The sequence below is a fragment of the Anomalospiza imberbis genome, chromosome 4 (genome assembly GCF_031753505.1).
Source record: "Anomalospiza imberbis isolate Cuckoo-Finch-1a 21T00152 chromosome 4, ASM3175350v1, whole genome shotgun sequence".
NCBI lineage: Eukaryota > Metazoa > Chordata > Aves > Passeriformes > Viduidae > Anomalospiza > Anomalospiza imberbis.
Window position 1 is genome coordinate 18132717 of NC_089684.1, and position 22077 is coordinate 18154793.

At 46.6% G+C, this 22077-nt stretch overlaps 2 protein-coding genes and 1 long non-coding RNA gene across 5 annotated transcripts; 1 reads left to right on the top strand and 2 right to left on the bottom strand.

Moving 5' to 3' along the window:
- Nucleotides 1-160: 160 nt before the first annotated feature.
- On the bottom strand, nt 161-6080 carry ARL9 (ADP ribosylation factor like GTPase 9). Of its 3 annotated transcripts, none has more exons than XM_068187337.1 (4): nt 5863-6080; nt 5281-5449; nt 2412-2587; nt 161-1337 (listed from the first exon to the last, which is right to left on the bottom strand). In XM_068187337.1, the coding sequence occupies exons 1-4, from the start codon at nt 6010-6012 to the stop codon at nt 1158-1160; spliced, it is 675 nt and encodes a 224-aa protein (XP_068043438.1). In that variant the 5' UTR covers nt 6013-6080; the 3' UTR covers nt 161-1157. The 3 variants fall into 3 exon arrangements, with proteins under 3 accessions (XP_068043438.1, XP_068043440.1, XP_068043439.1); XM_068187339.1 differs by lacking the exon at nt 5863-6080 and adding an exon at nt 4143-4217 and having other exon boundaries at nt 5281-5334; XM_068187338.1 differs by lacking the exon at nt 5863-6080 and having other exon boundaries at nt 5281-5709.
- Nucleotides 6081-6517: 437 nt separating this feature from the next.
- Nucleotides 6518-8187, top strand: LOC137472323 (uncharacterized). Its single transcript, XR_010998114.1, has 2 exons — nt 6518-6974; nt 7264-8187. It is a non-coding gene; the product is annotated as an uncharacterized lncRNA (long non-coding RNA).
- Nucleotides 8142-22008, bottom strand: SRP72 (signal recognition particle 72). The gene is made up of 19 exons (XM_068187335.1): nt 21845-22008; nt 20733-20853; nt 18881-19004; nt 17938-18081; nt 17057-17168; nt 15964-15995; nt 15267-15391; nt 15116-15173; nt 14804-14935; nt 14278-14406; nt 13709-13781; nt 13085-13149; nt 12009-12104; nt 11445-11548; nt 10740-10817; nt 9986-10123; nt 9672-9709; nt 9200-9359; nt 8142-8398 (listed from the first exon to the last, which is right to left on the bottom strand). The coding sequence occupies exons 1-19, from the start codon at nt 21948-21950 to the stop codon at nt 8224-8226; spliced, it is 2010 nt and encodes a 669-aa protein (XP_068043436.1). The 5' UTR covers nt 21951-22008; the 3' UTR covers nt 8142-8223.
- Nucleotides 22009-22077: the final 69 nt, after the last annotated feature.

Sequence of the window (22077 nt, forward strand, 5' to 3'; positions counted from 1 at the left end):
CACCCGGGCCGCGGCAGCAGCCGCACGGCCCCGGCCTCTGCCCGCTGGTGACAAGGACCCCTGGCATGCTGGCCGTCCCAGGGAGGCCTCGGGAGCCTCCCGCCCCCGAACATCTTGCTCCCCAGCTGGAAGAGGAGAGAGCAGTCCAGACCAGTGGTTAGGTGGAATTTTCTGCTTTATGCATCTGTTACAAAGGACAAAACTATAAACGCCTCGTACAATAGATGCGGGTGCAAACAGGTCCTTTACGGGACAGCTCCTGGGTCATGTCCTTTGAGTACAATTAGGACACTGGGAAAGTGACACTCCTCAGCAGCTTGTCACCTTCCTCACCTGCTATGCTAACAGAAAACACCTTCAAGAAACAACAGGGTTTTCACAAGGAAGACTACTTGCTCGAGGACATCTCGGACTAAGCTTAAAAGAAGCTGCTCAACCTGATGTATGAGTCTCCCACCTTTGCTGCCAATTTAAATTAAAAGCATCCAGTCACTACCTTTAATTACACCATTTTGGTTTTTTGCCTGTAGGCAAAGAAACAGTTAATATATTACTGCTTTCATTTTCTTGTTCTTACCCACTAAAGAAGCAGTAACCAACCCAATTTCCAGAGATTATCAATTTGCCACTCCCATAAGAACTGGGTCCAACACAGCAGCAAGAATTGTCACTGTGAAAAACACTAGTTGCAGCACTTTAAATTTCTGGCACTGTCAAGAAGTGAGGACTCATTTTTAACAGAACACCACTGTTGAAAGGGTTCTGTGAAATCTGTGAAGTAAACATATTTCACTTTAACCTGAGACATCAAGCCATGTTAAATTCACTGGATGCAACTTTCTTCCACGGAAGTCAGTGCTTGATTCCTACCTGACATGAAATTATCTAACCCATAAGCTATATTTTCCCTTAAATCTGCTGCCTGAGAGACAGACTGTTTTTCTCCTACAAATATGCTAAAAATAGACCACTTCTCAAATGTATTTTCAAACCACTATAAATTAAGATTTTCTTACCAACTAGATACCACTTTCAGAGGAATTCCACACCCACCAGAAAAGCATATCTGCTCATTTCAGCTGCCACACAGCAAACTGACCATATACTAACACCTGCTCTCCCTCAGCTGCAGACACCATGTTGTAAGAAAAGAGCTGTCACTGTGTTTCCAAAACCAGCTGCCCTATCAGCTCCTTGGCATCCTGCATGCTGGAGGAGATCTCAGAGCCATCTTCTGCCACATGGGTACCAATCAAGAACATCTTCCTCTCGTCCCCAATATCAGACAGAGCCAGAGCATCGTGAATATCAGTGATGCAATATGCACCTTCGAGGTCCTGTTACACAAAAATAAAACAAGCCTGTTAGTTGCAAGAGGTGGTGGCACCATTCCTACTTTGAGCCACTGCTTTTGTCCAGGGAAGGAAAGAGTCCCAAAAGCTCTGGGGCACCATTCTTATGTACCTTTAATGAGGTTGCTTCCCATGTCCTAAAATGCCTTGGGGGAAATAGTTAATTTCTAACCTAATTTATTCCTGAAGAAATATGGGTACAGTTGTTTCTATTTCTACACTAATTCCACTGTTTCTGATATCTAAGACCACCTGCACAAGGCAGACAAAAGCACTGATGGCCCAAGACCCCAGGTGCCCAGCAAAGAGTTACAAGAATAGGGCAAATACACAACAGCCATGCCGTGCCTACCTTCTCAGACACCAGCGTTTCTGATACATTTCAGTCTGATGAAGCCCAAGCCTGCACTTGTGCTCAAGAGTAACATAAATGACTACTAATAACGGGCCTCAGTTACTAGAAATTTAGGAGGTAACAATGTAGAGCAAACTGAGCATGCAACCTTGATAGAAGAGAATCTGTGATTAAAACCCTTGGGCTCTTCTGTCATCTGATTGTACCAGAGGCCCAATTCTTTTCCAGGTACAGCACCAATCATTGAGACTTCCACAAAGATCTTAGGAGGAAGCACTGCCTTGTGAGGAAAGCTCCTCTTTCCCTCAGGTTTCAGAAGCAGCCTTAGGAGCAGCCAACTGGACAGTCTGAAGGCAAACAACAGTGCTTCACTTTTTAGCTGCTAGGTGAAGTGGTACTTCTAGGCAGATACTCAGAACAGAAACCTAACTTCAGATCTAACTGTGGTCTCCCTTGAAGCTCCCAAACCTTGCAAATGTACAGCAGTTTCTACCCACAGCTCTGATTGCATCTTCACCAAGCACAGGACCTGCATCTTACAGATCCAAAACCTCAGATTCTTTTGTTTTGTGGTCAACAGGTGTGTCAGAAAGACTCCCAGCCTTGTGCCCTCCTTAAAGGCATTAAGCCTCTTTTGAAAGGCTTTGTTGCTGTTTCCAAAGTTGCTGCCAGCCCAAGCTGTGGCAGCAGCAGGGAACTCTTACCTGTTTGTTGGCCAGAACTACCACAGGCAGGGTGGAGTTGTTCTGGATTAGTTGATGAAGCAGCTGTTTCGCCATAGGCAGTCGGGCATGATCAGCCGAGTCCACGACATAGACCAGCAACAGCACTTTGGGCAAGTACATCTTCCAGTATGAACGCAGAGATTCACTGCCCCCGACTGGAAGAGAAGACAGCAGTACAGAATTCACCAAGTAATTCAAGCAGCACTGCTCCCAGAGGTGCAGACAGCAGGTCCTGGGCCGAAAACACAATATATTTGTATTACCAAAACATCAAAGTATTTTGGCTACTGTACATGAGACTGAAAACAGCTTTATTTTCCCCAGTCATGTCCCATGAAGTATGCTTTGGGGAGAAAAAAAAATCTTTCCTTTTTAAGCTCTTATTTTGAGAGGATTCTGGGTTCAATTTCTTTACAGTTGCTTTCTGCCTTGTTGGCTCTCAAGCAAGTAAGGAGAGTAGAATATGGTTCAGTGTCTGTAAACACCAAATGTCCCCATATAGCCTATCTCCAAATGCCCATCTCATTTTAAGACAAAGCAGGTGTACATTTTCCAAAGGAGAAATTTAGCTCTGAGGTGTGGTGGGCTCTCATTGTATTTGTATGACACTAAGAGCTAGCTCAAAACTTCCACAGTTTTGTCAATAACCAGAGGTGCTTAACAAAGAGAGAAAAATCAAGTCCCAGCAGACTCTTCAGGCAACCCTTTGGAGTAATCTTTGCACAGCATACATTTCTCCATTTCACCATTTCTCATGGAGAAATGAGATACAGAGGATCTCTGCTCTGCTGGATACAGAGGAAAGCTGTTCACCTTCAAAACTAGTTCTTAAAACAATTCTCTGGTGAAACTATAGGCAGCAAGTTATTTGAGATTGTTGTTCCCATCTGGGGACAAAGAATTCAGTAATTTGCTGAGTTTAACAGCAGAAGGAATAAGTATCAGTGTATTAAGTATTTCAGATTTGTTTTCGGGTCTCTAGGTCTTCTTCAGGCACACTGCAGAACAACTTGCTCAAAGAGTACTGAGGTGCTCAAAAGGCATGTGCGAGTCTCTCAAAAGTAGCAAGTTTACAAAGCAATATATCTGGGGTTCCCTATCACAGGAGCTCTTTTCAAAATTGTCTGACTATACAGCCATCTTTTATTGTGTCAAAACAATTTTGCTTTCACTTAAGTCAAAAGGGTTCAGTAGTTTCAAGAATATGGAAAGGGAAGTAATATTTCCCACTAGAATATGCCTGCCTCTTCAAGTGGCCCAATGTACCTGGAAGCAGAACTGCAAGTCTGCCACTGTGGAAAGGAGCCAAAGGGCTGTGACTGACATGTAATGTTTGGGACAGAAGTCTGATTCTGTACTGTGATACTGCAGGGTCTCAGCACTGCTCTCTTTGTTAAGTGTATTCATGCATAGCATAACCCAGGGGTAAGCAGCCTTATGGAGAACATTTTTTTCCCCCAAACTTGTAGGAACTCAGCAGAAACCAGGAGCTCCTAGTACCTGCAGAGGACACGATACCATCCAGTTATCTTGTATGCTGCTACAAAGAAAATGAACAGTTTTCCACCTGTCTAAGCCAGCAAAATAAAACCCCTGCTGTTTGCTGATCACCTCGTGCCATGTGATCACAGCACAGGCTGCTAACCCCTGGACTAGGCAATGGTACAGACTGGATAAGTAACCAGATTAGAGAGCCATGCACGGATTTACCTGGCTGAAACTGGCCTGAGACATTGCATTTCCCATGGGTCAGATCGCAGCCATCACATCTCAGGCACTACCAACCTGGACCAGAGAGGGAAGGACGACTCAGAAACAACAGGTTCTGCTGTGGTGTGTGCAGTGCTGGGCCCAGACCATCCCCAGGCAGGAGAAGAGACACTCTGGGTTTCTCTGGGCTCAGACAGGCAAAGCACATCCCAGTAGGAGACATCCTCTTACATACCAGGCGAGGGGCACAGACTACAAGCATCTCTCTAAAGATGATCTCCCAAAGCCACTGCAGAGACTCCTATGGCAGTAAGACTGGGAATGAAACTCTGTCTAAGTGGCCTCATCCCCACACCCCAAAAACTTACCTGGGAACAGCACAAGTCCTTTTGAGCACTGGTACAGCACAGTGCAGAAACAGCAGGAAGCAATGAGCAGCTCCTGCCCCCACAGAAGGCAGGCATTGATGAGGCTGGATGTCAGCCTCTCTGTACCAGGGAGTGACCTGACCCCAGGGCCTCCACCTTTCCCATCAGCTCGCTGCACCTCAAACAGCTGTGATGCACCAAAGGCATCCCAGGAGATGCCCTCTGCAGGCACAGACAATACCCAAAAATCAGAGCTAATGACAGTACAGAAATTTTAACAAAATGCTACAGACATTCAAAAGATTGTTTAAAGACTAGAAAACACCACTTATGAGGCTTTTGAACAGAAAGGGTATAAAGTTTTTCTCTTTCCCCTCTCTTCTTTCACTTATTATTTATTTCTCTGCAGCTCTCGCACTTTGCCAGGCACAAGCACCAAGGAGAAGCAGTACAACAGCTATGGACCACAACACAGGGCTTATTGGGGAAACCTATGCTGGTTTCAACCAATCCGGTTTATTACTCATCTCTCTCTGGGAGCAGAATTCCTAGGATGTCAGGGCTGAATGAAAACTGGTCTCTAACACCATTGTGTCTTCTCCTTCAAAGAGGCTGGGTAAGAAATAAGAATCCCCAAGGAGAAAATAATCACAACTTCACATTATCAAAGCAGGCATGCGGGGACATTGAACTTTTAAAATATGTGCCTGATCCCTTAGGCACAAGACAGGAACTTATTTTATGTTCAATACTAAAACAGGTTCACTCACTCTCCAGAAACTCCATCTGGGACTCTTCGGTGTTTATGCAGATGGCATTGAAGCCCTCGGTGGGAGCCACGCTGCGCTTGACGTGGTTAGTTGCCAGGGAGTGGAGAATGCTAGTCTTCCCAGCCCCATCCAGGCCCAGCACCAGGATCTGCTTGCCGTGTCCTTTACCCTGCAAAGCGAGGGGCAGCACATTTACCCGGGCAGGCGGGGCAGGGGCAAAGCTTAGGAGGGCAGGGGGAAAGAAGGAGGCTGAACAAGGGGCTTGGAGGGCACAGCAAAAGCCCCTTCGCGGTGAAGAAGCTGAAGATGCCCGCGGGGCTCCTGCGGCACAAGCGCACTGCCGCAGCGATGGGGGATCCCCGGGACACCAGCCGGCCCCGGGCATCGCGGGGCAGCAAAGCGGGGAGAGCGGCCCTGGCCCGGCCACCACCCCGCCGCGGCCCGGGGGGCCGCCGGGGAGCGCCAGGGCCGAGGTGGCGGTGGCCCAGGACGGGCGGGGCGGCGCTGCCACGCCGAGAGGCCCCGGGCGGCCCAGGCGGGCGTTCCCCGACCTCGCGGCCTCGCCCGCCGCGGCCCCGGTACCTGCTCGGCGGCGGCAGCGGCGGCTGCAGAGCGTGCGGGCAGCGAGATGTCGCTCCGCCGGCGGGCCCAGGCCCGCAGCGCCACGACCGTGCCGCCCGCCAGGGCCAGCGCCGCCCCGCAGAGCGCGGCGGCCCGCAGGCGGGAGTCCATCGCCGCTCCGGCCGCGGGCACCGCTCCGGCCGCGGGCACCGGACACCGCGCACCCGCACCGCGCACGGAGAGCGCCCCCCGCCGCCACGAACGCGGCTCCCGCCGCCAGCCGGGCTTCCAGTGCCAGGCTGGGAACGCGCGAGTGGCAATGAAACAGAGAGCGAGCCTTGCCGCCGGCGGCTGCTCGCTGGTACAGGGAGGCCACGGTTTCCGCACACCTGCTGCTACACCCCCCGCTCCCAGCCTCGCGGGATCTGGTCCCAGCTTGCCTCTGCCTGCGCGCCCAGCTTCGGCGCAGCAGCCAGGACACTGTCCAGCTACCCGGGACAGAGCTACAGCGGTGTCCCGAGTCAGTCTTTCCATCAGGCCAGAGCTTGTGCTAGGTTTCACCAGAGAAGACGTCTGAAGAACAGAGCTGTGTTCTCCTCCAGTATCTCCCCTCCAAACGTGGGATTGCTGGAGGACAGTGGTCGCTCTCCTGTAGTCATCAGCTGCTGTCTAAGTGGAGGCATATCGCCCAGGGAAGTAATTTGAAACACTCTTTGTTCAGCACTCAGTTGGCAGCAAGTGCCTGCCAGCCATTCATACAACTTGTTTCTTACTCTATGCTCTCTTCCTTTGTCTTTCAGACAACACACTTTCAGCCCCCTTCTCAGATACCCCCACTGTACAGGCAAGGTAGAAAAAATGGATTCTGCATAGTAGATTTTTACTGCCAGGAGACTTGGAGTTGTTTTTTTCTTAAGCCGCCGTAACATGACCCTTAGTCCCTACCTTTTAAGGCCTTTGCTTTAAATTCTTTCAGAGACAGAAGCTTTTGCCTTTTGGGCTGACATCTGACAACCTTCTCCAAGGTGCCATTTCTACCCACTGACAGTCTGTGTCTGGAAAAATGTTTTGGCTACATTCAGATCAAACCAGAATTTTCAAGACATGTGTTGATAGTAGTTTAGCATGAATAAGTGTTCAGCAGAATGAGATACAGTTATAATTCTGTATGATTTAGTATGCTGTTTGCTTAGCTTGACTTGCTTAGGATGAGTAGCTGGATTTGCTGAAGCTTCAGGCTGCAAACCATGAACTTACACCTCCATAGCTGAAAGTAGTTTTCCTAGTAATTTTCCTAGTAGCTGGCATATTGCTGTGTTTTGCTTTAGTACAGGAAAAATATTGATAACACACTGTTTTTTCATTGTTGAAAAATGTGTTTATCCTAACTCCTGGGCTCTTTTGCTTCCCATGCTCTGCCAGGGAGCAGGTGCATCAGAAGATAAGGAGACAACCGTCAGCAAAGCTGCAACTTCACAAGAACCATCAACAGCCTTCCTGCACGGACACAGAGAAACACCTCAGTAAGGTGTTAAAGATCCAGACCAAAATAACCATTGTGCCAAGAGGCATGTGTAAGGTGCGTGCAGGATGGACACTTCGTCTCAAAGGTGTCATTTCTTGAGGGTTTCCTTTGTTCTGGGTCCCTCTCTAGATTCACCAAGCTTAAGCTGACCTGCTGCTTAAGCTGACTCTTTATTTTCATAAACCCAGCACCTAAGACTTGTAGGAACATAGGGTCAAGGCCAAAGGAGGAGGAAGCACACTTCAGACAACCACACACATTCCGCTCACCTTTGTTTTGCCAAGCCCTTTAGAACAGGGTAGCTGGCTTGCAGAAAATGGGACACTGAATCTGCTGCCATACACTTCACCATGCTTTCTCCTGACAGTCTTGTTATTCCCCTTCAGCTTATCTTATCCTGTATTATAAAGCCCAGATGATGTTTTCTAAGATGCTTTGTGCCTTTGCTCTTTAGTGGTCAATGACTGACGGACATAAAAGACAGTGCTTGCATCATGCATAGAAAAATCTGCTAAAGACCTAAACTGACATATGCAAGAGGAACGTGAAACTACATTTTAAGAAATTCTTGATTATCTCATATCTCTTAAATGTCTGGCAACACAGAAACAGATTTCTTCTTAGGGGCTGGGTTTGACTTTGATGGCAACAACACAAGTCACGGTGGGGTAAAATGTGAGGAAGGGAACTTGGTGAGCAGACAGATCATGGCATCTATACCAGCCCATCTCCCCCCAGACCACTGACAGGCAGGACAGAGATCCAGATGCCAAGAGTCTTTCGCCAGCACTCGCTTTTGACCTTTATTCTGCAACCAGCATCACTTATTGAAGGAGGGAGGTTACACATCCTGCTTTTTACCACCCTCCTTTAGCCCCTTTCTTCTTTTTCTGCTGCTGTTTCTTCTTGGTGGCTGGGGCACCCGCAGGTTTTTGGTGCCTGGGAGGGATGACGTTACTTGTAGCCGATACAGCTGCCCCACTGCCAGGCCGAGGGGAGGTAGGTGGGCTGCTGGCAGTTCTACTGGCATCCCTGCAGAAAGACAAGAGAACAAGACACCGTGTGGGTTCACAATCACCTGCAAGATGTGGTACTAATGCAGGGAGCTGACAGTGAAAAGCAGCAGCTGCCCCATTAGGTAGCAAGCATATGTATGAGAGGGCACTCATGCAAGGAGAGGCTTCAACATACAGAAGGAGCTGGCAGAGGATGGGAACATGTCTCAAAGGGCAGCAATCACCTTCTAACTAGACACTGTAAGTCACTGACAACGAAAGAAAGGCTAACTTTTGAATAGACATGTGACAGCTCATGCAACACACAAGAAGCCTTTCAGGTCCCACTCCCAGGCAGTGCAAACCCAGCATCCTTCCTCTCAGATGCTAGACACGATCTTGCTGTCAGGCTTCACACATAATGGTAATTCTTGATTCCAGCTCAAATAATCAAGTGTCAGCTTAGAAGGAAGTACAGTGTTTTCTCAAATCATGGCTAATGGTTCTGCAGCTGCCAGAAGCCTTGAAAACAAATTGCTCAAGAGAAAGCATGCAAAATTCATTTCATTGCCAAAGGAAAAGCATATTAAAAGATTATGAGAATTTAATTTGCACCTTAGCACCTTCAAGCATGCCTATCCTACCACACTAGTTTTCAGGAACCTACTGGGATTTCCAGGGAGAGCAGATGGAAGCAGGTTCAAGCAGCAAAATACAATGTCACTTGTGCTGCCCGCAGTTGGTGTGGTGACAGAGCTGCAGCAGAGCAGCAGAAACACAGCCCTCCCAGCTGCCCAGGAGTGAATCCCCCATCAATCCTTGCAAAACGGGTACTTACAGTTCAGAGGAGCCAGTTGTGGTTGAACCCTGAGTCCCCTTGCCAACCTGATCCTTCTTCTTGCCCTTCTTCCGTCCACGGTAGTAGGACCGCTCTCGCATTGGAAGCCACCGCTCAGGGTCGGGAGTCACCTTGGGGTCGTAGTTCTTGGGCAGCTTTCCTGCAGAACATCCAGTGCCAGGAAATGAGATTGGGATCAACACACTAGAGGCATCACCAAGGGACATGCATGGGATGTCAGTAGCCAGGCAGCACAAAGACACCAGCAACTACATCACCCTATCAGAGTGTTACTCTCACTTCTGAGGAAAAATGCCCCACCAAACAAGCTATCATGAAGATCCAGGTTCCCACAGACACAGTCCTAGCAAAGGCTCTAGCTCCTAGGGACCTGGAGGCCAGCTATTTGAAGAAAGAATCTGGAGAGCTCTCTGGAGCTGTGCTGTGTCAACAGCTAGGAAATACAACTTACCCTTCTTTTTTTTCTTCTTTTTCTTCACTTCCCCTTGTCTGAAAGGAAAACAAGACATTGTGACATAGCAGAGACAAAAGCAGACAAGTCAATTAAAAACTAGCTCTGGAAGAAGCTAAACCATTCCCATCTCTCTAAGAACTTGGTCTGCTGCTACATAAAGTTCCCTGCTGTCATACAACTCCCTTTCCACCAGCCTGCTTTCTACAGCAATGCCTTCACCACACCAAGTGTGGTTCTTGAACCACCTCAAAGAAGGATGCACCAGATATATAGCAATAAAATGAAATAAAAAAACCAGCAGCCTGCTTTACCCTTGCTCCTTCTGCTGGTTGTCTCCAGTGAGCTTCCCAGCTTTCTTCCGAACATAGGTTGCTCCATGGGAGTTCTCCAGCGCATCAACATCTACTTTCAGTGACATGGTGTCTGAGGAAGGCAAGTGTTTGCTAAGACTGCAAGGGAAGAGTTCAGGGATACAAACGAGCAAGCATAAACACCCATGTTCTTCCAGACAGCAAGAGGCAACCTCAGCTTACATAAATTCTGTCTGTTAACGATGCAGACACCAGACAGGCCTATGGAACTATTTCCATGTCTCTCACTAGCTTCTTACACAAGTTGGGATGAGCTTGTGTAAGCTCCATCTGCCTCATTTTTCCCTCTTTAATACAGGGAACAGCTTCCTGTGAAAGCAGCTCAGGTGACAAAAGCAGTATGTGAACGAGATTTTGGGTAAGCAAGAGCTTCACCATATTGTATCAGTCCTGCATTATTACCACAAGTTGAAGATTCCAGCAGAAAAGATGCAGGTGCTCTTGTTTTTAGTTGCAGCTTGTCTTACTAATTCTCAAAGAGAAGGAGGCCAAAGATAAAAGGGTCCTGAGATATCACAGTAATGAAGCCAATTAGAAAGAATGTAGCTCCAGACAACTTGACCTGGATATGTAGCTGTTCTCCAGAGAGGTTCCTTGCCTTTCTTTGCCTAAGAGTGGGTCTCAAGTCCCTACACAGCTGAAAATCCAAGGAAGCAATACCCAAACACCTCTTTCACCACCATTAAAAGGATACACTTTAGCTTTTTCAGGGTCAACAAGGGAATAGGCAGAGATGAGCTGTGCCAGAGTATGCACATCTTTTGGGTTTTGCCTTTTTAGAGAAAAAAAAAAAAACAAAACAAAACAGAAAAGGACCAAGTTACCAATGTTACTCATCTCAAAGACTGGTAACACCACACAGTGCTTGCTGCTGCAGCACAGTTGCTATCTATGAGGACAGGCATGTTAGTATGTGGTCTCCTCCAGAGCACACCACCAAACATCACTGGTGTGGATTAAGGGAGGTGCAGACAATTTCACAGTATCATGAAGCAGACAATAAAAGAGGAAAAACCCATTAGCAAAGGCAAGTTAACACTCCCCCCAATAAAAGATCCCACTAAGTGCACAACAGAAACTAAAACCTAGACATCCATGTTCATGTAGCACTAGAAAAAATGCATTCCAGTCCCCAGAGCAATGTTCACACACGAGCCCCTTGTTCTGCACACAAGAGGCTTCTGGGATAAGTCTACCAGTTTTCAAGTGAACATCAACTACAGATCAAATTAATTATCTCCCCTTCTTACAAAATACAGCCTTGCATTGAAGCCCCCATGCAAAAGCAATTCTAAAGGACAGGTACTAGTCAATCAAAATTGTCAGACACTGCCTGCCACCAGACAGCTTGCAGAGGACTCTGGGTGGAGACCTGCTGCTCAGCAACCACACAACTCACTTCCAGAGCTCCTCCAAGTCGCTGATTGCTTCCTTCTTCCTGCCATGCTTTAGTTTGAAGTTGGCAGCTTCCCTTATCAGTGACAAATGGACAGGAGACTTTGGCTAAAAGACACAGCAGCCATAATTAGTTCCTTATTATCACATCATGGAGCCCAGCTCTAGCTGGCTTTAATACACCTCAGGCTTGGCCAAGGAGAACTGAGTTAACATCCTGTCATACAGAAAGCAGACCACCTTTGCACTCTGGGAAGTGAGGCAGAACTGCATGGGACAAGGCAGCTTGCTGCTCCACCATATTTTCCCATCAGGGAAAAGTCCTGATTGCTACATTTAGGCATCTATTAATGCCACCCTCCTAATCTGACCAGAGCTGCTGCTCCCTATTTGTAACACATCTAAAATAATATATTATTGGTAAATGCTCACAAAACAGGAGCTCACATGTCTCCAAATCCCCAACTGGATAACTGCTGTGGCTACGCATCAACAGGAAAAGCTGAATTGGACTGGCTAGAAAATCCAGGACAGATTTTTGCACATTAGCTCCTCTGGTCTGACTTGCCTGGTGTTGCTGATACCACTGGATAGCCTGTGTGAAGACTTCAATTGCACTGTCGATATCCTCCTCATGACTGTACATTGTCACCAACGCAGACACCTGCAAACATTCAAGAGCAGTAAATAGCAGATCTTCATGCAAATTGTCTACAGCCAGTCTCAGCAGTTAAACAATGGGATTTCCCAAAAGCAGAGTCAGTGTGAGCTTTCTGCTCTGTCCCTAAAAAACAGCTGTGGTAACAGGCAGGATACCCAGGCCACATCTTCCTACCCAAGTCACTCCCAAAGGAACATCCTCAACATCTTTCTCCTATGGCACAAGCCTATGATTGCATTCATAGATGGAACTTTCTTGTCTTGGCACTTTATTTGCTTATCAAAGGATTCAGTTTCATTAAAAAACCTTTTTCATCCCTGGTTCTCTACCCCAGGAGCTATGAAAAAAGAAATCAGCACTAAAGAGATTATAAGGATACCATCCATTTGCTGACATCCCAGTCACAAGCAGAGGTGACCCAGGGCAAGGAGCTGTTATTGTTAACTTCTAACTCCTGACAGTCACACAATTGGAACAGATCCAACTATCAGCCCCTGTTCAAGATGCTCATGCTGAACATGAGAGCATTTACAAGGCCATCAAGCTTTTCTGAATAGCAGGTGTGGATAAGCATGCAGATCAGGGTGATGCTGCAGGGATGGAACACAGCACTTTCCCCCTAAGGCCTGCTGTACTAAAGCTGTTTCTAAAAACGTCCCAACTGTACCCACCAGCAACCAGCAGTTGCTCCAGTCATGTTATGCAAGTAAATCCAGGCAACATGCAGGACTGAGAGATTACCAGGGAGTGGGAACATAGGCAGAGAGCATCCCTCTGACAGGCAGAGTACTTCTGTGACTATATTCAGGCTACCTGAAGCAAGTTATAATACCACCTTTGTCCAAGACAAGGAAGATGGGCTCAGAATCCTGCAGATGCTCAAGTCAAGTGGCAGCCATGGGGGAGAGGCAAAAAGGAGCAAGCAGTGCAAAGATCTCCTACAAGGGAAAAACCTTACACAGTCCAGATGGAGTTTTGCTTACCATACCAGGCTTGTGCTGCAGTTCTTCTATGCTCCTCAGGATCATGCAGGCTTTGGTGACACTGCCTAGAAGAGAGACAAGGAAGAACACACTCTGAATGGCATCACAACACCTGATCCCACCAGCAAACTTGAGCCAAAGGTAAACAATGGGGACAGAACAATTCCCCTTCTCACAACCTCTTCCCCACTGCAGGAGTTAAGGACAGGCCTCCACACTATGGACTCTTCTGCTCTTGTCTCATCCTGCAAGGGTTCAGGAGCAAGCTTTGGCTACCAGGGAGTTCTCTTCAGGCTCAAGTCTGTGCTGCCTGACTGCATACAGGAATGCTACCATTATGGAGCCTCACAATGCTCCCAATATTATCCTGCCCCAGAAGAGACTCAGCATTTCACAGACTGTGGGCATTTCTGCCAGCAATCTGTGGAGCCTGTGTATCCAGACATTAGCTATAGCATCATCCTGCCATAGCTAAATATATGTATTACCTGACTGAAAGTATCTCTGCTCTGCACCCCTGTCACAACAGTGACTGCAGCAAAGATTGCCCTGAAGTCTGGTTTTCTCACCCCTTGTACCCTTGTCATGTGCAGACACTTCCCAACAAAGGAGGACACTAGATACCTTGAGCAATTTTTAGCTGGGCCATCGTCAGCTTGATCTCAGCTGCACTGGCAGGGTGCTGGTCTGCAAAGTCCTGAGAGTCAGAAGAAACAACAATTCAACTTGTGTGTGGGCACCAGGCTGCTGCTTTGGTGAATCATATGTCATGCTCAGTCACAGCAAGCTGGCAAGAGCCAAAGAAAGCTTTCCAGCACAGGCAGGTTTCAGCACACAGCAGAGAAGGATCCCCAAGTGTGCCCTTTCAGATTTCTATCCCAGGCCACTCATTCCCTCCAATGAAGGGTGTTGTAAACTGCTTGTAAGCAGAGCAGCAAAGTCTACTGCTTACCCTAGAAGTCTACTACAGCTTCGTAAGCATAAAAATCAGAGGTGTAAGGGAACTATTTCCCTTTAAAAGCAGAATTTTTCAATTGGGTGTGAAGGCTTTCCAGCAGCATTAAACCAAACCAAAATAAGGAGTCAGATACCCCTGGAAATTTAAACCAAACAAAACAAACTAAGGGAAAACAGCACAGGAAAATGCAACGCACAGGTTTAAATGGTGCTTGGCCAACTTTCTCTTAACCTACCTGCAGAAGCCCTACGGCCTTTGCATGCTGCTTCTCACGACACAGCTGGGCTGCCTGGATAAGCACAGGGAGCAGATGCTCAGGGCTCTGGGACTGCAGGCTTGCTGACAGCTTGCGGCACTGATCTGCCTGGAGTAGAAAGAGAGAACACACTTTTCTCAACCTCTGTGAGCACCTTACACAGGGCTAAGAAACCAACAGTATCTAAGAAGAGATACTAGTGGTGACTCCCCTGAAATGAGTACACAGAACCAAGAAGTCCTCTTAGTGGCCCTTCAGATACATCTAAGAAACCCCACATCCTTTTTGTCTTCTAGTTATCTCCACACCATCCTCCCTACAGCAATACCCAAATCACTAAACAGACAGTTGTGCTTTTAGGGATGATTTTATTTTTCTGCTTGCTTATGTGCCTAAACCAAGTGGTCCTATCTTCTGAAATAGAACAGCTGCATCTCCATTTTTGCCCAGTCAAACTCCCGTGGATTTAATCCATAGCTACTTATTGCAGATCAGTTTCCCCTACCTGGTTAGTGTACATTGCAAGCAAAGCTTTGTTGAATTCAATCGCCTGGAGCTGCTTCTTGGAGAGTTTATGCTCAACACCTTCTGCATTGGTCAGCTTCACCTTTTTCTTTGAATCAAAGACATTTTGGTCCTGCGGAAATCACACATCATGAGAAGATTTCACTACATTCCTAGAAGAAGAAAAGGTCCCTGGGTCTGCAATTTTAACTGCTGTTTAAGAAAACATCTTTACTGATTATCTCCCTTCTCTTCACAGAAGCAGAGAAGCAAGCTGACTAACCACAATGAAAGTGGCAAGGTAATTCTATACCTTGTTAATTGTGATGATATTATTTGCAATGACAGCAAGGAGTCCTACATCTGTTGGCCTGCAGATAAGAAAAGCAGAAAGCATACTGTTACGGAACAGCAATCTCTCACAAATGGAAGGCTGTGCATTTGCTTTGTAAAAAAACCCTTACTTCAACTTGATTATTTGATTGTAGAGCTGTAGAGCATCCTCTGTACGCCCCTGCAGTTGCATGATATAAGCCATCTGACCATGAATAATAGCCAGTTCAGCCTCAATGTCTTCTTCTGTCACATCCTGAAGGAAAATCAAAGCAAAAAATTAAAAAGTTGCTATTCACCTCTATTCCAGCTTCAGCATTCTGCTGGCAAACATCTGTGAGCATTCCTGGGCAGTATTAGCAGCAAAATACCCCAGCTACCACAGGTGAAGGTTGCAGCCACAGCACAAACAGAAGCATATCTGAGTTAAACTAGGAGAAAAGAAAGCTGACCCACTCCAGCTAGAATCTGAAGATTACCTTAACTTGTGCATTCAACCTGTCGCTCTGCAATGATTGGCTACAAATTCCCTGTTTGTCACCACTCACTCAGCACATTCATCCCTAGCAGGGGTAGGTCACAGGGAGGTTTCAGACAACCTACACCCTTCTACATGCACCAGAACAGGCAACTATGCAAGGAGCACAGCAGCAAACAGTCTGTGGTGTCAGCTGCCCTCCTGCAACAGCCGTGATGGCTGCCCCAGCCTCACAAGCTGGTACCAGCAGAGCAGCCCTGGCTCTGCTCTGGCTCTCTGCACTTTGTGACTGCACCCTCACTTCCACTGCTGCAAAGCAAACACTCTCCAGAACAACATCAGGAACTTACAGAGTCTTCTGACAGCGACTGGCGGCACAGCTCTACAAGGAAAAACAAATTGAAAAACACAATTTAGAAGGCTTTTAGGGAAAAAAAAAAAAACAGGCAAGAAGCATGAGGGAACACAGAACCTTTCCATGTATCCCTGAAACTTCTGCAGCACTACAAGGGCACAGCAGACTACCAGTCTGATGATGGATGGGACTAAGCATGAGAGAGCAGACTATGTGATGCAGAAGAACTATCAAAGGCACAGAAGATACTGTCCCTCCCAGACATTCATTTTCTCTCCTGAGCAAACTTCCTTAGACCTAGCTCCTGATTTTTCCCATAGGGATTAGCTGCAACTGCTCACTGGTCTCATGATTTAAGCACTGCAAGCCTGCAACATTCAGTTCACAACAGCCTTTATGGGGCAGCAATTCTATTAGTTTTCAGTACCCATACTAGTCACTTCTTTACTTTCTCATATTTCACCAGAGTATCTGTTGTTTGCTCTCCGAAGGACTACTATCAAAGGACATAGGCTCAAATTACACATGCTTATCAGTTGTACGGGACACTTGTTATTCTTCATCAAAACTGGGACAGAACTGACCTATTTATCTGCAAGAGCAATTAGATCAGACAGAACTAGTTCTTCCTAGTTCTGTCCCCAGATTTTTTTTTAAACACATAAAATCCCCCTTTCACCCCATAGAAAAAAAATCCTCTTTGCTAAAAAGCTCATTTACTGGCTTATACCAATTCATTCCGTGAAGTATTTTGAACTTTTATAGCATGTATTCAAGTACATACTCATACTAACAAAATCTCATCTCATGCTTATGAGATTACACTCACGTCTACTTCCTGCTTCAAATAAAAATGCACAAACTTATTGAATACAAATCAGGGGGTTGTAGGAGAGCCAGGACATGCTGCATGGCTCTGGAAAAGAGTTGCAGAGTAACACTTGTCCAAAAACACCAGCTCACAACAAATCCTGCTGCTGGTCAGTTTTTAAATTCTCAAAACCTCTTTTCCTCTGATTTCTGTCTACAGAGAGCAAATAACTACTTCTACCACACAAAACTTCCCTCTCACCTCACTAAGCTTTTACCTTCTGCTTTTTGTAGTTTTTTCATTGCTTCATTCAGCTTTCCTTGTCCAATCAATGCACATGCACTGTTATAACACAGCTCGTAGGTAGCCTCTCGAAGGCCTAAATCCTCCTAGCATGAAAAATAAATATAACATTGCATAAACACCAACAGATTTAACAGGCAACAGACACAAACCAGAGTCTTCCTGTACATTCAAACTAATCCTTGAAATAAATTTAAGGAGCAAATTCAACGGGGCACATACCTGGCAAGTAAGTTGCAGCACAAAGGATCTTCCCTCACACTGCACAAAGTCAGAGAAAACTGATAAGGCAGCAAGGAAACTCCATCCTGAACCTGGGGACTACTTAGGCTGGCACAAGAGGGCAACTAAGAACTGCTGCTCTAGAGAATTAGAAAGTGGATCCACAGCATTGAACAGAAAGTTGAGCATGCTGTGTGCACCTCCAAAGACAAGGATTTCTAAACAAATGTGAACATTACAATCTTCACTGTTCATTAACAAAATATTCCCAAGCATGGCTGAGTGATCAGAGCAACTAGCTTTAACCCTGGGCAAGAGGGTAATGAGAGAGAAAAGTGCTAGTCACCCTAGGTGTTCTGCTAATGCAGGTTCAGAAAGATCTACTTCCTGCCCTACTGTAACATCCAAAGTACAAGCTCTCTAGAGATCAAAGGTGAAGTATAATTCATAAATAATAACAGCATTTATTCCTCCATACAGGGAAAACCACTAAGTGATCTTCAATACACTCAGAAATCTTTATGAGAAAGGAACACATTTCTGTCCTGTTCAGTATCCACAATTCCAATACAACTTGTATCCTTTATTCCTTGGCTCTCACTCTTACACCCAAAGACATACATACTCACTTACTGGCACCACCTTCTCCCATGTGCTTTGTGCTGCCACAACAGCAGAGAGGTTGGTTTTTCTCTCCTCCTCATACTCATCCTGGGAGTTGCGGATGAGATCCCTGTATGCGACCAGACAATCGTCATAACGCTCCAGTCTGTACAACTGAGAAAGGAAAGGGATTAGCCTTCAGAACAGTATTTTTCTGTGCATGCTGGTAACTACAGCCTCCTTCCTCCCTCCCCATGGGCTGGGGGCAGCAGAATATCTTATGTTTTAAGCTGAACATTACTAACATTTGCATCTACCTTTAAGGGCAAGCTATGTAGACTACACTTGCAAGGACTCAAGCAATGACACCAGATACCTGCACAAAAATGACACAGCTCCTACTCCTAAAACAGCTTCTTTAAAAGCAGCAGTTTACTCAGTTTTGTCCTCAAACAGCCTTCTTCCAAATTAGATCGCCTCTCTAAGAAAGAAATTAAATGAATGGTCTTTCATGCAGCTGAGAGAAGATAGCCAATTCTTCACAAAACCGTTCTGATCAACCAGAAAAAAAAGAGGAAAAAGCATAACTTATTTTCCGCATCACTTCTAATGCCTGAGACATCAGGTCCCTCAAACCATTCCTGAACAGGTATCTAATGCAAACAGATGGCTGAACCACAAACAAATCCCATCAGATCTCTTCCTTCCTCAATCAGATGGCTAATATCAGGCCAGACCCAGGAAGGGAACAGAAGTCACAAATGTATTGCTTTGGTTCTGTGGGAAGGAGATGATGACACTGCCTCCAGAAACAGGCAACTGAAGCTTCACAGAAGTTTGAGCAGTTGGAACCATACCTGTCCTTACCTTCAAGCCAGAGAAGGAAATTCTATCCCCATACTTGCCCACATTAGAGGAGGGACAAGGCATCCAGCATATGAAACTCCCACCAGGAAGAAAAGCTTGTAATTACCACTTGTCCATAAAGCTCCTTCAGTTTGTCTGTCTGCTGACTGGCACTCTGAATGGTCTTGAGAGCACTTTCAATACGGTTCAACCTGTATTCACAGTAGGCCTTCTCAAAGGCAATAACATCACTGCAAGAACAAGACAAAGACTGACACCAAGCACTAGAGTTTCCATTCAACAGCATTCACTCACATATAACCAGCCCTAAGTAGTCACAGATTGCTACATAACCAAAAATCCAAACACATGATCCCAGATTACTGAATTATGTATCTGTTGAGCACTGTAAGTATCTTCTATCTGCTTGGTGTTCAACAGAGAAAGCATATCAAAACTTCATCCAAAAAAAAAAAGGTTCCTTTTTAATGGCATTTCCACATACATTGTATTCCAAATCCTCTCTGCTCCAGGCCGCCTACTAATTATGCTAATCAAATGCTTAAAAGGTAAAACAATAGCAAACTTCATTCCGTGGCATTTTCTTAAGGAGAAGGCATTACATTGCAATGAAACATTGTTACAGCAAAATTTTACAGACAATAGACTCACAGAGAGAGGAGAAGGTATAAAACACAGTCCCATACCAAGACAAAGGTAACGTTAACCTATTTTGAAATACGATTGGAGCAGAACTGCAGCAAAAGGGTTTGCTTTTGCCAACATAAATTGGCTTCAAAGCAAGCTCACACCAGCAGGGAAGCATTCTCAAAGAAGCAGAGCCTTGAATGCTATGTTCCACCTTACCCCCCTGAGTTACCATTTAAGCCAAAGGAAAATTAATCAGCAATTCCTTTACTTCATACCTGGGGCCTCTTATTATCAGCTTTACTTCACCGATTTAAAATTATCTCAATTCAACTGAGTATTAAGGAAGTTTGAAAATTAATGGCATTTAGAATAAAATCAAAGCAGCAGGATAGGAACACTTCATGACAGACTAAGAACCACCACTTTCCTTGCTCTGCAGTACATGGACACGCAGTAGACTGAGCCGAAAGAACTTATCGGAAGAACTCTGAAACTAGCTGAATACAAAAAACCAAAATGCTTCTCCTTACCAGAGAATAAAATAATATGCTAAAAAATTTGAATTAAACCCCTTTTGTCCCAGGAAAGAAGGAACTGGTGAACAGGGTAATTATGTGTTATTCAGATGCAAACAAAAAAGAGGTATGTTTCATCACACTGATAACTTCAACACACCTTTCTGGGAATTTCCTTAATAAGAACAGCATCTGAAACACAAAAAAAATGCTGCCAGCCAGTTCTTGGGCAACACTTTTCATCCCTGTCATTGCACAAAGAGCATCCTTATAAGGAACACAATTAGAATCTTAAGGACACAAATGAGAAGTTTGACTTGTTCTCAAACACTGTTTGTCTCCAGGGTCCTGGTTTTGAGAGGAGGCACAAAGGGCTTTCACCACCCCAAAAGCTGAGGCAGTTCCTTCAGGCTGGCAAAGCAAAGGACCACAAGGAGCCGTATGATGAGACAGCCAAGCAAAGCCAACAGCTTGCTGCCACTTCCCTCCCAGAGAGATCTGTCCCCTTCCCTTGTACCAGCCACGATACCCAGCCACATCTACAAGCAGAATCAGCACGTGAAGGTGGCTGAAAACTCAGGGACAATCCCTTCAACAGTAACAGTAAGATGTTGGACTGCCTCAAACTCGACCAGACTCTGTCTTGCCCCCTCCCATAAATAAGTGTGTCACTGAGAAGACCAACACCAATGTCTCTGAGCATATCCTGGTCTTTATTTTGCTGCCTTATTAGTCCCCTCCACCAAAGCTGCAGCAGCTTCTCAAGGACTCGGGAGTTTCATATTTTGTAGAGCACAGCAAGACACAACTCACCTGGTTAACACTTTAGTGTGGGTATTGATTACACCAAGGGCTTCCTTGAAGTTCCCATTCTGGATAAGACACACTACTTTACACTGAAGTGCTGTCACGTCGTCTTTGTTGATCTGCAGTACTGGAGGAGAAACCATTTTCAACACGATGATCCAACTCAGTGATCCAATACAAACCCAGGCTTTGTAAGAGACTCATATTATTAGAGCTGCAACTTAAAGCATCCTGGCATGGCTTGCTTTGGCTCGGATCATGAAACAAACCCCAGCAGGATAAAAGAATCCAGTATAAATCCTGGACTTACCAGAAGCACGCGCTGTGCTAACATGTCTGGAAGAGAGCTGCACCAAAGGGGCTATATAGACCTGGGCAAACCTTTCCTTGGCATTTCACTTCCAGGCAAAGAACACAGTGCCAAGGCCCCAGTGCCACGTAAAGAATACTCAGGAAGGAAAACAGCTGGTACAGAAGAACAGTGTGGCTCTTGTCAGGGCGTCACTATACACGCTAGAACTTTCTGCCAGTGGATGACAGTGAGTGAGAACTAGAAGAGAGGCATGAGTTTTGCTATTTGATTTTTTTCAGGGATACCAGCTTTTCCAGGACAGGAGATGAATCCCTAGTGCCTACCAGCAGCACAGACCGAACTCATAACCACAACGTGCCTTATACTGCAATCCCGTTTTGGATGCCTAGCCACCAAAACAACACATCTCAACGCGAACTCTCCCTTTCGAGCAAGTTGTTGCTCCCAAGTCAGTTAGTCCATTTGCACAACACCACTCCTCCAGTTCCCGGGGGAAAAGCCCTCCTTCGTCCCATGATCAAAACGGAAGGAAAACCTACGAGTAACTCCGAAGGCTTAACCCACAGCAAGGGATGCGTGATGCAACACAAGGACCCGACGGTCACGGTACAGCAGCGGAGCCTGGGCCCCAGCTGCCCCTCTTCGCTGTACCCCAGCACAGGAAGATCCCCGCAGCCCTGCTCCCGGCACGACACCTACGGACGGCCACCACCCGCCACACGGCAGCGACCCTCCACAAGGCCAACGCGCCCGGGCAGAGACCACAGACCCGCGGGGCGGGGGCCGGCACTGTCGCCGCACTCACTCTTATTGACGGACTTGAGTGCGCGGGCGAAGTCGCCGTTCTGGCCGCAGCGGTTCACCTCGCTCCACAGCCCCGCCGCCGCCGCCGCCCCCGCGGCCGCCGCCATCTTGGCACCGGGACCAGACACACGTCGCGGGGGCGGCGCTGCGCCGGAAGCGGAAGTGCCGAACGGGGCCCCGCCCCCGACCGGCGCTCGGGCTCTTCCGGCAGCCCCGCCCTGCCCGGCGCCGCCG

What these genes read in the sequence shown, in the direction of transcription:
- SRP72 (XM_068187335.1), bottom strand. Translation starts at nt 21,950, where the DNA reads ATGGCGGCGGCCGCGGGGGCGGCGGCGGCGGCGGGGCTGTGGAGCGAG. An exon ending in AAAACTACAAAAAGCAGAAG is followed by an intron (nt 15,996 to 17,056) that starts GTAAAAGCTTAG and finishes TTTTCCTTGTAG; the next exon opens with AGCTGTGCCGCCAGTCGCTG. An exon ending in GACTTGGAGGAGCTCTGGAA is followed by an intron (nt 10,818 to 11,444) that starts GTGAGTTGTGTG and finishes TTCTCTAAAAAG; the next exon opens with GCAAAACCCAAAAGATGTGC.
- ARL9 (XM_068187338.1), bottom strand. Translation starts at nt 5,665, where the DNA reads ATGCCCGGGGCCGGCTGGTGTCCCGGGGATCCCCCATCGCTGCGGCAG. An exon ending in CCAGATGGAGTTTCTGGAGA is followed by an intron (nt 2,588 to 5,280) that starts GTGAGTGAACCT and finishes CTTCTCTTCCAG; the next exon opens with TCGGGGGCAGTGAATCTCTG. An exon ending in TAGTTCTGGCCAACAAACAG is followed by an intron (nt 1,338 to 2,411) that starts GTAAGAGTTCCC and finishes TTTGTGTAACAG; the next exon opens with GACCTCGAAGGTGCATATTG.